The 16021-nt window shown below is 46.5% G+C and overlaps 1 protein-coding gene across 2 annotated transcripts; it reads right to left on the bottom strand.

Moving 5' to 3' along the window:
• Window positions 1-293: 293 nt before the first annotated feature.
• Window positions 294-11524, bottom strand: gpatch1 (G patch domain containing 1; the record flags this gene model as incomplete). 2 transcript variants are annotated; one of them, XM_079737069.1, is made up of 20 exons in its annotated part: window positions 294-413; window positions 773-906; window positions 1657-1769; window positions 2314-2415; window positions 2694-2937; window positions 3870-4051; window positions 4365-4465; window positions 4803-4930; window positions 5259-5437; window positions 5980-6312; window positions 6538-6745; window positions 7411-7490; window positions 7639-7786; window positions 8061-8303; window positions 8859-8917; window positions 9263-9366; window positions 9887-10047; window positions 10605-10690; window positions 10777-10911; window positions 11455-11524. In XM_079737069.1, the coding sequence occupies 20 exons, from the start codon at window positions 11522-11524 to the stop codon at window positions 380-382; spliced, it is 2844 nt and encodes a 947-aa protein (XP_079593195.1). In that variant the 3' UTR covers window positions 294-379. The 2 variants fall into 2 exon arrangements, with proteins under 2 accessions (XP_079593195.1, XP_079593194.1); XM_079737068.1 differs by lacking the exon at window positions 294-413 and having other exon boundaries at window positions 650-906.
• Window positions 11525-16021: the final 4497 nt, after the last annotated feature.

Consider the following 16021-nt stretch of genomic DNA (forward strand, 5'->3'; position numbering starts at 1 on the left):
ACATGTGTTTATGATGCCATTGAACTGCAGGCGGTTACCATAGCTACACTATACAAGCCTGTGCCGTGTGTGTGTGTGAGTTAGTGAGAGGGTGTGTGTGTCTGTGTGCTTGTTGGTCTGTGTGTGTGTGTGTGTGTGTGCTTGTCTGTATCATTCAATCAAAGATCAATAGTAAGAAATAGTTTGGCTAAATGTGTTGTGTTAACAATATCTTCTTTTACTGTTCAATTTTATTTGAACAGATTATTATGATGGTTGAATTTGAGTAGACTCAAAAAAACTTGAACACCTTTGGGGTAACATTTTATTTTCAAAACATATGATAGATTCACTAAAATAAGCAGACGTGGTTTTCTGTCCTCACAGAGGACATTCGCCTTCACCACACTTCCTTGGAACGGATATTTTTCAACCTGAAAGAAAAAAAAACAATAGTTAATATTGTGTTTTCTATTTGTATTTATGAGATTTGAAAAATATCTTTGATGAAATTCCTACATAGTTTTATTTATTTTATGACAGCATAAAAGCAGTTATTATTTAGTTTTCTATTTGTATTTATTGCAACTATTATATCTGTTGTTTCTTTTACTATATATATGTTTATGAATACATTTGTTCAGCTTACTTATATACATTCCCTACAACCCTACATAATTTGAAGACAAAGTAGCAGGCTGTTCAAATACTACTTCCAGATCGGACGTCTATGAGCAGATACAACCGACGGTAAAGTAGGGCGGGGTGACCCCGGTGTGATGTGACCCTTGACCTCTGGAGCAGCTCCTCTGTGGACACCTGGCCAGGCTCGTCCTCCTGGCTCTCTGAACTGCTGTCGGACTTCCTGCTCTTCTTCTTCTTCTCCTTCTCCTTTCCTTTGTGTTTGTGCTTCTTCTGTTTCTTCTTCTGCACTCGAACGGGCATGAGGACGACAAGGGGTTAAAGGTCAGAGGAGGGAGGTTAATACAGGATTACCAGTAAATGAAATGCAAAAGACAAACAGAGAGGTTAGGGTATGGACGTGGACAGGTGTTCATGACCTGGTAAATAAAATGTCAGAGGAGCAAAGTCAGAGGGGTTGAAGTTCAGAAGGTTGCAGGGCGGGTTGACTTGTCACCGGAAGGCTGCTAGTTCGATCCCCGGCACCTTCTAGCTGAGTGTCGAGGTGTCCAAGAGCGAGACGCCTCGCCCTGACTGCTCTCGACAAGCTGGCTGTGGCTTTGCATGTGTGAATGTGAGTATGAATGGGTGAACGTGAGGCAATATTGTAAAGCGCTATGAGAGGCCACTGATTAGAAAAGCGCTTTATAAGTCAATTGAACTACTACCGTTACCAGGAGAACAAGGAAGGAGCATGGATACATTAAAAAAGCTCTCGTCAAGGTTAAAATCTCAGAGGTATGGCGTCAATCTGCTGGTGTGCTAGGTAACCATATCGTAAATACACCGACCCAGTTCTGATTATATGTCACATGTCCGTCTCTTTTCCGCACCACACTTGCCTGTCTCTCTTTATTCTTCTGGCCAAAAAGCACAAAGCCCGTATAAATACACACAGAGTGTAAAAGAATAAAGGTCTAGAGGGAGAGTTTAAAGGTCAGGGCTGAGGTTCGGTTGGAGATGAAAGTGGAGCCTTGAGGGGACTCAGCCTCCTACCTTCTTGTCCTTCTTGTGTTTGTGTTGTTTCTTGGCCTTGTGTTTCTCCTTGCTCCTGGTCGGCTTCTCCTGCTTGGGAGGGAGGCACCGCGACGACTCTCCCGCTGCTGCTGCTATAAACACCAGAACCAGACACATCTCATCACGACAGAACCATCTTGTTACAACCGAACCACCTCATCCACTAGAACCAGACACATCTCATCACGACAGAACCATCTCGTTACAACCGAACCACCTCATCCACTAGAACCAGACACGTCTCATCACGAAAGAACCACCTCATCCACTAGAACCAGACACATCTCATCACGACAGAACCATCTCGTTACAACAGAACCACCTCATCCACTAGAAACAGACACATCTCATCACGACAGAACCATCTCGTTACAACAGAACCACCTCATCCACTAGAACCAGACACATCTCGTCACAACAGAACCATCTCATTACAACCGAACCAGACACATCTCACCAGAACCATCTCTTCGCACTAAAACCAAACATATCTCACCAGAACCAGACACATATGGGACATCTTGTAACACTAGAAACTGACATACTTCACCAGAACCATGTCATCAAACTAGAACCAGAAAAATCGGAAAACACAGTTTTCATGGTGAGCAAGCAGCTCGTCATCATTCAACTCACATAGTGCAGCCGAAGGGGGCGGGAGCTTGGGTCCAAACTCCTCCTCTTCCTGTGGAGGGGGCGGAGCTGCATCCGGATCAGGCTTCACTGTAACCGCCAACGCTTCGGAACCAATACTTAATGTCAGTAAGTGATCAGGTTTATTAAGGAAGGGTCTATAATAACGTCTTGAAAAAATATGGTCAAAACATTCCAAAAGCCAGACACAAAAACGATGATCTTACTAAGAAGTAAATACATCCCTACTCAACAGTTCCTCACCACCAGCGAGTTCTTCATGACCTCACACTTGTCACTGGTGGTTCTGCAAGAACAGCACTCTATCACATCTCCGAGAACAAGAAGGACCAGAATCCTTCCCTTAGAAAGTGATTCATTACCAGATGGCAGCGCAGCAGTTGAGGAGGGCGTCGTGCTCTTCACGCTTGGCGTGATGTTGAACAGACTGGTGGAGCCGGCCAGACGCTCCCCTTCATCCTTATCCTCCTCATCGTCATCCTCTTCCTCAGAGGAGGAGGATGATGACTTCTCGTCAGAAGAGCTGGCAAAGACGGCTTTGAAGAGGTCCATGGAGGGCCTCTCCTCCTCCTCCTCCTCTTCGTCGGAGCCGGGGGCGTCCTTGGTCTGCGGGACACAGAGGGATGTGTGTGAACATCCAGTGTAACCATGCCAACACAGGGCTGGACCACGACATCCCACAACAGGTAGAGAGCCGTTAGCTGGGAGAGCAACACCCTGACCAATAGACTGACCGCAATATTTACCTCTCTAAACTAAGCTCTCTAGACTAACTTCTCTAGATTAACCTCTCTACACCAACCTCTCTAGTCTAACCTCAAGACTAACCTGTCTAGACTAACCTCTCTAGACTACCTGCAAGACTAACCTCTCTACACCAACCTCTCTAGTCTAACCTCAAGACTAACCTGTCTACACCAACCTCTTTAGACTAACCTCTCTAGACTACCTGCAAGACTAACCTTTCTACACCAACCTCTTTAGACTAACCTCTCTAGACTAACCTCTCTAGACTAACCTGTCTAGACTGACCTCTCTACACCAACCTCTCTACACCAACCTCTCTAGACTACCTGCAAGACTAACCTCTCTACACCAACCTCTCTAGGCTAACCTCTCTAGACTACCTGCAAGACTAACCTCTCTACACCAACCTCTCTAGACTAACCTCTCTAGACTAACCTGTCTAGACTGACCTCTCTACACCAACCTCTCTACACCAACCTCTCTACACCAACCTCTCTAGACTAACCTCTCTAGACTAAACTGTCTAGACTAACCTGTCTAGACTGACCTCTCTACACCAACCTCTCTACACCAACCTCTCTAGACTAACCTGTCTAGACTAACATGTCTAGACAAACCTCTCTAGACTGACCTCTCTACACCAACCTCTCTAGACTAACCTCTCTAGACTAACCGCAAGACTAACCTCTATTAACTCACCTCTAATGACTTCTATGGACTAGTTGGGGCTACACACACCTCGGTGCTGGGATGGAACAACACACACCTGGGTGTTGGCATTCTACACACACCTTTGTGTCCGGTTCTGCCGGGGGGTCCGTGGTGGTAGCAGGGTCTGTGCTGGACGGGCCCCCCTGTGCGGCCGAGGACTGGCTCCGAGCCGTGGAAAGGAACTCGCCCAGGGGGTCCTCCTGTGTCTTCTCCTTCTTATTGGTGGAGTCCCACCTGGACCTCTTGGTGGGCTCCGGGAGAGCTGAGGAGAGGATGGGGGGGGGGGGGGGGGGGGGAGAAGAGGACAGAGGAAGGGAGAGGTAGTGATGGTGAGGGCGGGCCCCCCATAGTATAACGTTGCTTGGTACAGAGCACAGTGTGTTTGACACAGCATTGGTTTATAGGGTGGGGTGTATTGGTCGATATGATAGCCTAGCTTAGTCTCTCACTCTCATAGATTATTATCTGAGGGCCGGTCCGTCTCCCACCAGAAGCTCTGCTGTAACCCAGTAGGACTGCTGTTCTAGACCCCCCCCACCCCCGACTCTTACTGTGAAGGGGAGGACGTGTGTTACCTGGTGCAGCGGGGGCGGACGCCGTGGGCTCCGCTACGGTCAGGAAGTTGAAGACGGAGAAGCGGTCCCTCTTCACCGTCGGTAGACCCACGATCCCTGACCTGGACAGACAGACAGACAGACAGACAGACAGACAGACAGACAGACAGACAGACAGACAGACAGACAGACCGTTTTTGGATGAGGCAAACAACACACCAGGAACTAACATGTGTTTAAAACGATAATTAGAAAAAGAGAGACAGAAAAGAGAAAGAGAGAGGTAGTAAAAAGAGGGAGTAAAGGGTGTTTGTGTGTCTCACCCAGGGTGGGGGTCAGGGTGTGTGTGTGTGCGTGTGCACGTGCGCGCGTGCGTGTTGGTCTCACCAAGGGTAGGGGTCAGGGGGTGTGTGTGTGTGTGTGTGCGTGTGCACGTGCGTGCATGCATGTTGGCCTTACCCAGGGTACGGGTCAGGGAGGTTGAACCTCTTACAGAGCAGAGGGTCAGGATGCCACTCCAAGGAGTCTCTGGTCAGCTTCCCAAACATCTTCATCTTCACGGCGGCCTGCTTATCATCTTCATCACCCTGGGGACGGTACAGTGTGGTTTGTTATGATCACATTGTATAGTGTGGTTTGCTATGGCATGATAACATCATGGTGTGGTGTATAAGGTTTTCTATGATAACATGGTATAGTGTGGTCTGTCACGGTATGTTATATAATGTTCATTAGTAAGGTAGGGTACAGTACAGTTTGATACACGATAGTTTTGCTCTAGTACAGTGTGGTACAGAGTGCATTCATATCATGCATGGTTTGCTCTGGTACAGTCTTGCTTGATATAATATGCACAGGGTTGGATGCTACGGTACAGTGTCTTTCCACGGTTCCTAGGGGAGGGGGGGTTCTGACCTCCTGGTCGCGGGGCACCTCCACGCTGTCCAGGTCGTCGGCGTGCTTGGCGCTGGTGAAGCGAGAGGACAGGAAGGAGCCGCTGGGACGGTAGAGCAGGGCCGAGCGAGAGAACTCCTCTCTCTCCCTGCTCCTCTCCCACTCCGTCATGCTGCCGTCGATACTGTTGTCCAGGGCCCCTGGAGACACAGACAGACAGACAGACAGACAGACAGACAGACAGACAGGCAGGCAGGCAGGCAGGCAGGCAGGCAGGCAGGCAGGCAGGCAGAGAGGCAGACAGAGAGGCAGACAGACAGACAGACAGATGGACAGACAGGCAGACAGAGAGACAGAGAGACAGACAGACAGAGACAGAGACAGACAGACAGGCACGTTAAGTTGCGATTCTTCCAAGTTTCAGTGTTATTATGGTATGGTGGGGTAAAACCACTGCTTGTGTTACTGACTAAAACTCGCACTTGCACTTAAAAAAAGTGCTTGCATTGTGCATCATTTTATCCTAGCTATCTAGCGATTGTTAGTGCTTGGCACTAATTTCTATGAACAGCCGTACTGTTTGTCTCTCTGGACAAAGGATCTGCTAAATGTAAAATGTAAGGGTACCACCACAACCACCACCACCACCACCGCCTCCACCCCTACTACCACCACCACCACCACCAGCACCACCTAGCTACCCACTACCCCCCGTAGTAAAGCCTGTAGAGACTGAGCCTACCTCGGTCCCCCTGCCTCATCCTGCTGACGTACAGCTCGTAGCGGGCCTGCTTGCTGGGGTTCTTCGCAAACGGCTTGAAGCTCCCGGGGCCACAAGGCGAGGGCCCCAGGACGCCGGGCGAGGGGCCCAGACCACCAGGGGGGGGCCCCGGCTGGAACCTGGAGGCCAGGGCCTGCTGAGCCAGCGCCCGGGCGGCGGCCCCCCCAGCAGACACCATGCGACCGTGGGAGTCCTTGGTGGGGGCGGGGCCAGGGGCCGGGTGGGAGGAGCTCCGCAGCTGGGCCAGCCTCTCTCGGTCTTCTGGACGGAGCATGTCCAGCACTGAAGTGGGTCCTAGGGGCCGTGATACACACATTCATTTCTGTTAGAAAAATACCACTGAATAAAGGTTACAAAATTTGACGTTGTAATATGTTTTCCCATTTAGACAGGATGCCTTCGGATGCTAGTAACACTCAACAGTCACGCCATCTGGCCTATGGTCTTTGGTTCCCGGTTAGCTGAGGGAAAGAAGAGGAGGAAGTGACGTCACGTCCTGCCCAGCAGGCTCAGCCTCACCTTGCAGGGCCTGTTCTCCCAGCAGCGCCGCCCTCTGGCCAGAGTCCATGTTGTGTCTCCCGCTGGGCCCGGTCTGCTCCGGGACCATCTGGCCCCGGGACGCCTGCAGGGCCGCGGCCACGACAGGGCTGACCTTGCTGAGGTCCACCACGGGGCGGAAGTGGTGCACGGGCCGGTAGTCCCGGGGCAGGCTGGGCGGGGTGAAGACCTGAGACAACGCGCAGCGGGCGGTAAGCATGGTGGTGGGGCTGGGCGGTTCATCGAACTTTAAATCGCGATTTCGACTTTCAGCGTCAAACGATCACAAAACTAATATAATCGAGTTTTCGATTTCTTTTTTCTGTTTTCATTAAATGTTTTATGGAAAGTGCAGAACAACTGGATACATACCTGTACATTAGTTTAGGTTTGAACATTTTCTTTTTGACCATTTTGTGTAGTTTCAAAGTTTCAAAGTTCTCAGTTACAAAGTGTTTTTGGGGAGGGACATGCTGAATAAATACATCATGTTTTCAAACTCAAAAATAATCGTTTGAATAATCGAGATTTCAATATTAACCAAAGTAATCGTGATTATGATTTTTTCCCATAATTGAGCAGCGCTGCATGGAGGTGTATCAAAGTGAACCATATAGTAAGACAATGTCGTTGTGCTGGGAACCACAGGTCCAAGTCAAAATACGTTGTAGGTTACTGATCATTTACTCTGGAACATCTGAAGATGAGTGTAACAGTTGCTCTGAGTTCTCCATCAGGTCACAATATATTAGAGAGATGCTAAAAACATTTAGGCACAAATATATAAGAATGATGTGACTAAATGGCCATTAAACCTTCTGACACGGAGAGAGACCTGCAGACAGGTGAACTTACGGTTTTCACTTCAACAGTTTTTGAGGCCAGAGTGAATCCTTCCAGAATCTTCCCCAGGTATGAGACATCGCTATTCTTCTCTGAAGTGGGAAGAGGAAAAGAAAGAAATGGAAAAGGTTCATACAACAATGTTTTTAGCATGTTGCTATAAGTACAACAAAGAGAGGAGGACCACAGGAAGTGGACCACATGTAAACAGGAAGTGGACCACATGTAAACAGGAAGTACCTTTCTTCTTCTTGTACTGCTGAGGGGCGGTCCACCCATACAGCCCGTCCCCAGGCTCCTCCCCTCCCAGGACCATGTCATAGTTAGACATGGCGTCTCTGTGGTACACCTCTTCATCTTCATCCTCGAGAGCCCCCACACCGAACGCCTGGACCCCCACGGTCAGAAAAAACAGTCGTCAGTCGTTTTCCTCGAAGGAATCAACATGCTGCCGTTTAGTCGATCACAAACCTTCATGCGTACGCAATATTGGAAACAGTTCTGTTCTGTTGAATAAAACTATTTGAAACATAACAAGCAGTAACACCTAGTAGTTCTGTTAACTTAAACAATGAAGGCAGCTCTAACTCTAGCCATTATCATTAATTTGTCACGCCTTTGCTGACTGACACACACACTCACACACACACACACACACACACCTGTCCAGCGACTCCTCCTCTATGTTTCTGGTGCGGCTTTCTTCCTCCAATCAGGCTGCTGGCTCTGTCGCAGTCCATGCTGAACAGGTTGATGTGCCCGGCGGCAGCTCCGCCTCTTATGGCGCGGCCTGGGTCCAGCCCGTGGTACCCCAGCCCGTGCACGCCCACCTTGGGGTTGAAGTCGATGGGGCTGACGTCTTTGGGGGCAAAGGTCACGTTCTGCGGAGCAAACTCGTCCTCGTCCTGTAGAACCAGCGGTGGGACGGGGTGACGGATGCGGAGAGTAAGGGTTAGTCTACCGTACTGATCCGTACGCTTTGTACCGGATTAACCCCTCTCTTCTTTACAGCTTTACTGTGGACCTTATACGGCAGTTCACCTGTAGTTACTGTAGCATACTGTACTACTCTAAATACTGTATCGTACTGGTCCATCTTTACTGTAGTTACTGTAACATACAGTACCATCTTTAATGTGGCATACTGTACCACTCTAAATACTGTATCATACTGGTCCATCTTTACTGTAGTTACTGTAACATACAGTACCATCTTTACTGTAGCATACTGTACTACTCTAAATACTGTATCGTACTGTTCCCTTTTTAATGTAGTTACTGTATCATAATGTACCATCTTTACTCTAGTTACTGTATTGTACTGTACCGTTTTAACTCTTGGAACAATACCGTGTATTTCTTACTTTACACTTTATCCTACCAGAAAGATTACCATTAACCAGGAGACGTTACCAGAAAGATAAACATTCACCACCTAACCCATGAGTTCCGTCTCCTACCTCAGACTCCTCGGAGCCGGCCCGGGGAGCTGCACAGCCGTACATTTTAACCGCCGAGTCTGGGAGAAACAAGGACAGAATCCTTTATTCCTTATCCTTATTGAGACCAACCCGCCTACTGCGTTTTGATTTGCTGACTCTACGGCTAGAAACATCCAGCAGATTTGAGGATTCAGGTTGAATTATTTCCAATCTATCTTACATTGGAAGAATGTCATTGCATTTTAACTGAAGTTCAAGGCAGAGATTAGAAATGTTAGGCTTGTGGACATGAAGTTAGATAGTTCTGAGTCTGAGCGTCGTTATTTGATTTTTAAAAAAACATCACTAGTGGGAACCAGAACTCCCAGCAGCCTGTGGAGGCTCCACTTTCAGGGCATCACTAGGTTTCCATGGTCACCCACCTGTCTTGGTTTTCTGCCTGCTGGCCTTCCTCTTCACGCGAGGCCCCACTCCCTGGCCTTCCTTCCAGCCCATCTTCTTCAGTAGCTCCACCCCTATGGACAGCCTGACGACCAAACACAGGCTTAGTAGAGCACATACTTATGTTCTGCTGCACTATGGCCTCTGTTTGTGTCGGTGAGTACTATGGTACCATGTTAGCACTGTAGCAATATATTAGTACTGTTCTACTATGCTAGTACTGTTGTACTACGGTAGTACTGTGGTACTAAATGAGTACTGTGGTACTTAGTGAGTAACATAGTGAGTTAGTATGTGAATACTGTAATATTATTGTGGTACTATGCAAGTACTGTAGTTCTGTTCTAGTACTGTGGTATTGTGCAAGTACGCTTGAACTGTCTTAGAACTGTGGTACTATGCTAGCACTGTGGTACTATGCTAGCACTGTGGTACTATGCTAGTACTGTGGGACTATTTGTACTGTGATGCAATGTCCATTTTCTAGAGGTACTGTTATCTGTGCATTCTGTGTGTCAGTAGTATCACATGTGCCTGTAGTAGTATGTGTGTTGGTAGGTATTATGTGTGTCAGTAGCAGTAGGTTTGGATCCAGTGTGTCTCACCTAGCGGGTGCTATAAGTTCCTCCAGCAGGGTGTCCCCAGGGATCGGGCCGGAGAGAGCATGGATGCTCTTGGCCTTGTCCTGGATCTTGTCTCTCCGGCTGGACTGATACTCAGAGCTGGTGCTGATTTCAGTGGGGGCCATGCCGTGCTCCCCAAAGTCCTACAAAACCAACGACGGACAGGAGGCACTGTCAGCTTGAAAGTAATTAGTGTATTGTTCCAGATGTCAGACGCTGCATGAAGACTCAAGTTGTCCCTCCTGTCAGTTAAATAATCCTCAGACCAATTCACAAATGCGTATGGGTCTGGAACCTCTCAGTGTTCCTCCCGATTTCCATGGGGCGATTTCATCCAACCGCAGACAAAAGTTCCTAAAACCAAGAGCAATTGTGTGACTCAGCAGCGGGAGCCATCTTGGTTGTTTATAAAACCGCCTTCAACGTACACCGCCTCTGTACAGTCATCGTATTAAACCCGCCTTTTATTTGATGAACGGTTGTGATTGGCCAGACCCGGGCCGGGTCTGCAAGAAATCTGTCTGAACAGGATGGGGTCCAGACGCATGTACCAGAGCAAATAAAACTTGCAGCTTTCTTCCGTCTCCCCGGCTAAGTAAGAGTACTACAAGCGGGTGTTGTGTCCTACCTGATCCTCTCAAAAGGTTTTCCATTGAGAAACAACTTCTAAAGACACCGGTTTGTGTTTGTGTGAGCAAACCTCTTGGTCCATGAAGTCCTCCGGCCTGGCTTGCTGCTGCCCGGCCTTCTGCTGCCTGGACGACACGAAGGTGGAGGGCGTCCATCCTGCAACCACAACCACGGATCAACTCAACGCCTGCTCAGAGCAACGGAAGGCGACGTGACGGAAGGCCCAGACGAGCGGCACCCACCTTCCTTGGAGCCCACGGTGTTGAAGTAGCCGGCGGAGAAGCCCCCGGTGAAGGCTCCATGGAACCTCTGGAAGCGGCCCTTCTCATCCTTCACCGTCTGCTCGTGCAGCGGCACCGGCCTCCTCAGCGGCTCGTCTGGAAGAGACGCAGGTCGCGCATCATTTGACCGGTCATGTGTCAACTGTGACACATGTCACGTGACCGTTCAGGTCTTGAGTGACAACCATTGAGGACTGTCGTGGTGTCCTAGTGTGAGTTACGGAGACTTGTTATACTAGTGTCCGTGCAGGGAAAAAATCCAAGTCACTACGAAACCTAATTAAATCTTCATCGATGTATCTACAGTAAGATATAAATCATGATGTCATATTTTATACTATTGGATCAAAACAACCCAGGTTGGTTCTGAATGGGTCCAACCCCGACTATTCTGTGGAGATCTATTCTGCATAAGCCAGGGACATTATATTAAGTGTTGATTGTAATATATTGACTTGTAATTAGCTTTATCAGAATAGTTTACACTTGTATGGCTGTGATGCTAGATGAACTCCTGCACATTAGCGAGTTAGCACCGGTCTTGCAGGTGGATCTTTAACAGGCGGGAGATCACATATTATCGAGCAATGAAGTGGCAAGTGTCAAAATTTTTGCAAGATTGATTTTTAAACACACTACCTTCTTCTAGAGGCTCCAACGGAGTCCCGTAATTCACAAAGTCCTCGTCGCTGTCGCCGTCGGACGCCATGTTTACTACAATGAAGGAGCCCGCAGAGGGACAAACCTTACTACGAAGAAAGGACAGTGCGACCTCTTGTGGGCATCGTAGGAAAATATTTTTGGTAACGTCCAACCGGTCTTGCAGGCGGGATAACGCACACTATTTCCCTCGGCCACAAATATAACACACACTCTATTTCCCTCGGCCACTGTTATTCATGTTCATGGGTCAGGAAGAGTCAACTGGTCAGAAACTGGAGGTCAAACACAAGATCTTCGTTGTATCTTTATTTTATCTCAAGAGCTTGTAATAGGAGACAAGCAAAATGTGCTGTTTACTTAATTTATTAAAATGGAATTATGGATATGCTAAGCATCAGACTATCCAGCCACAGTAGAAAATGTGTGTATCATTGCCACTGCTCACCATATACAGCTATACTAAACAATGCAATTCTTAGCATCTTTCAGAAATGTCCAATGTTTCCATGCGTTGTCCATAATTAGACAAGTGGGCTGAACAGCTATGGGCCTTTACGTCTAAACACAGATGTGTCGGTATCGTACACATTTCGCAATAACAAAGAACCACAAAGCAGGCGAGGGTGAGTGTCAGCATATAAAACAATCGCCCTAATTGACACTACAGTTTATAGCTATTGATTAATCAATTTATTTAACAATTATTTGGTTCACTGATTCACTTTCATCCTTACTTATACATTGATTACTTCATTAACTGCATGTAAAGCGCGTTTCAAATCAATCTAATGGCCGAATACTTGAATATGAATCAAGTTATCAACTGGTATCGATCCCACCCCTAAACCTGATAAATATCAGACTAATATTGGGAATGGACGCGGGCGCACGCTTTGCTGTCAACATGACAACTGCAAGGAGCCAGCAGCACAGTGTCAGTGCAGGAGATTCGGGGGAAGGCGTGGCTACGAGTAATATTCTCTCTTTGGATTTTGACTATTTGATGTCACAGGCTGCCGTTGGTGTTGGAGGGGAACACAATAATGAAACTAATGATAGTTGTGCTATTCAGCTGTATTATACAATTAAAACACACACACACACACACACACACACACACACACACACACACACACACACACACATATATATATGTGTGTGTGTATATGTATATATATGTATATATATATACATATATATATATGTATATATATACTGTATATTAAAAGAAAATCGGTAAATATACTGGGAGTAGCTTTCACCAGTCTCTAGTCTACATACTTGGAGTAACTTTTAGGTTCTCTACTGGCCTCTGCTGGGGAGAATTGTACATACAACCGAAAATAAGGTTTGGATTATTTAAATGTATTACAAACATATATATGTTACCAAAGCAAGAACAATGCGATTGAGGTCCACGCTTTAATCATTAAAGCGTGTTAATTATCTAATTGGTAATAACGATGACCTTTTGTGTGTACAAAGAAAGGTATGTTTTATTAAGCAGGGATGATACATTCAATTATTATTTATTATCTCTGCATAATAACACACCTAATGTATCATGATTTTATTTCTGAAAATCTTAGATATTTATAATGTGTATTGTTTCAGATGCAACCTGGTCTCACAGGAATCCGTGAAATGACCACGGACGCTTAACTCAAAATCTGTGGAATCCTCACGGAAACACCAATTTCCGTGATAAGGCCACGGATTTTGCTCCAATGCAAGTTGATGACACTCATATTCCGTGGCACACACACGGATCCCCGTTTCAATGAACTAATCGACTAAATAGGTATGTAGCCTATATACCTATTTATATATTTATTTATTATATACGGAGACCACCAGACCTCCTCGGTGGTCTGGTGGTCTATTGACGGTATGGCACTATCCCTATTTTCGCCGGCCTTTCTTGAATTTAATAGACCACTTTCGTTGCTTCGAGGAGGTCTGGTGGTCTCCGTATATAATAAATATATATATATATAAATATGTATGTATGCAGAGGTTAAATTGGGCCGGGGCTGTCCGGGGCGGAGCCCCGGCACATAAGCGGCCGGGTCTGGAGTTCTGCGCAGCAGATCAGCTCCAGCCGATTTTGGCAGTCTGCCTAGTCCATCACGAGCAATGTTGTCCTACTCATTTACAACTTTTCCATTGCAAATCTATGTTGTTTTAAAACACAATTCTAAATAATGGAGTAGGGATAGGCTGGCCTAGACATCTGGAGCAAGTTTGAGAAGTAGGCATATCGCGCACGAAACTTGCGCAGCAGCTCCTCCTCCCCCCAGATCAGACAACACAACGTCAAATCATTCTAACGGTCATCATCAGACATAATCAGAGGTTAAATTGGGCCGGGGCTGTCCGGGGCGGAGCCCCGGCACATAAGCGGCCGGGTCTGGAGTTCTGCGCAGCAGATCAGCTCCAGCCGATTTTGGCAGTCTGCCTAGTCCATCACGAGCAATGTTGTCCTACTCATTTACAACTTTTCCATTGCAAATCTATGTTGTTTTAAAACACAATTCTAAATAATGGAGTAGGGATAGGCTGGCCTAGACATCTGGAGCAAGTTTGAGAAGTAGGCATATCGCGCACGAAACTTGCGCAGCAGCTCCTCCTCCCCCCAGATCAGACAACACAACGTCAAATCATTCTAACGGTCATCATCAGACATAATTATCGTAGTAGACAGGTGAATGGCGAGGTAAGAGAAACGAAATTAAACCAATAGGCTAATATCATTAGATATGGGCTTGCATTTTCATTAAGCAGGAAAAATTAACCTTATGCCTGCCACACACATAAAGATAATCGGGCTGATTTTGCCCCGATTTTCCCCCTTCCGACCACGGACAGACATCGCCCGATTATCTTAAACTCTTAAGATTATTTTATAAGATTCTCTTGTAGTGTGTGATGTGTTAAGAGTGAAATTCGGCCGACAATCGGCTCCGAAATCAGTCGGCGCCGATAATCGTAAGTATTAAACATGTTCAATATTTACGATTGTCGGCGGAGAACGTTGTGGTGTCAAATCGTCTTGTGTGGGGGGGAAGCCGACAATCGGGACAAATCCTAATGTGTGTGGTGTGCTGTGTTTGGAATATCGCAGGACACCACACACAATACGATCAAAACTGTTAAATCACAGATTTTTTATCTTCATGTGTGGGGTCTCTCACAGATAAAAAATCGGTTGAGATTTATAGAATCTTTATGTGTGTGGCAGGCTGACATGCAGGGATAGCCTGCTACTGGTATGTCAAATGGCAAGCGCTAGTTAAAAAGAACAATGCTGCTAATTCTAAATGATTTAGCAAGTAGTCTATGCGATCTCCGAATCACATTTCTCATTCCTAGCTGGATGAATTTCAAACTTATTTGTATCTATGAATTGCAGTGCATTGCCTAGGCTATTTATTTGTGAGTACAGTAGGTCCTGTGATTTAATGTTTGCATATAGGCTACACAGCAGGTTAGATTTAAAAGCCACCAAACATGATGGTGACGTAGCCTATCGGCTAGCCTTTAAGAAAAAGATAGCTTCATTCATTCATTCATTCAAAAGTGTTTTATTTAAAGAACGTTTGATTACATCATTATATAATATGAACCATTTTAAAAGACATTCTATCTACTTCTTAACTTAGGGTGAAAGTCAACAAGTGAACATTTCAGAGATAAAAGGTAAACATGAGTGGAACAAAAAGGAGGAAGCTTACAGATTTCTTCAAAAGGTGGGCAGCTGCTATCCAAGACATAATTTTGAAATAATTAAGCTAGGCCTGTGTGCAGAAGTCACTGTAACCAAGCTGTGATTTGTTGCTAGATCTTTTCATCCTGATAGTGTGTCTGTCATGTCTTAAGTGCTGTCTCTTCCTCCACTAAACTAAAAATGCAGAGTTGAACAGAACAGGGATGAGGATGGAGCTGAGGGCAGAGGAGATGAGGCTGGACAGGGCAGAGGAGCTGAGGATGGACCGGGCAGAGGAGCTGAGGATGGACAGGGCAGAGGAGCTGAGGATGGACAGGGCAGAAATGAGGACACTGAGGGCAGAGGAGGTGAGGCGGGACAGGGCAGAGGAGCTGAGGATGGACCGGGCAGAGGAGCTGAGGATGGACAGGGCAGAGGAGCTGAGGATGGACCGGGAGGGACAGGTGCAGATGAGCATGTAGGTGCAACTGACAACTTCCCTGACTGCTGGAAGAGACAGCAATATGATTATTTTAAAAAAACCTACCCATTTCTTGTGGCAAAAAATAAAAAATTGGGATGTGAAACATGCAGTGCGGCATCATCACTTGGGGCAGAGAGAACAGGTAAACTCAGATACACATTTTCCAGTGAATGGCAAAACTGCAGAGTAGGTCCATATGGCAGTAGTACAGAGAAGCAAATGAAATCTTTAAGAAAAAAAATAAATGAACATAGTGCCTCCCAAAGTCACAAAATTGCAGAAGATATACTGAAAAAACAAGGTGAGCAAGCTCTTGAGTCAAGTTTTTTGAAAACACAAGGTGAAATTTTAGC

This window comes from Pollachius pollachius (genome assembly GCF_949987615.1).
Source record: "Pollachius pollachius genome assembly, chromosome: 5".
NCBI lineage: Eukaryota > Metazoa > Chordata > Actinopteri > Gadiformes > Gadidae > Pollachius > Pollachius pollachius.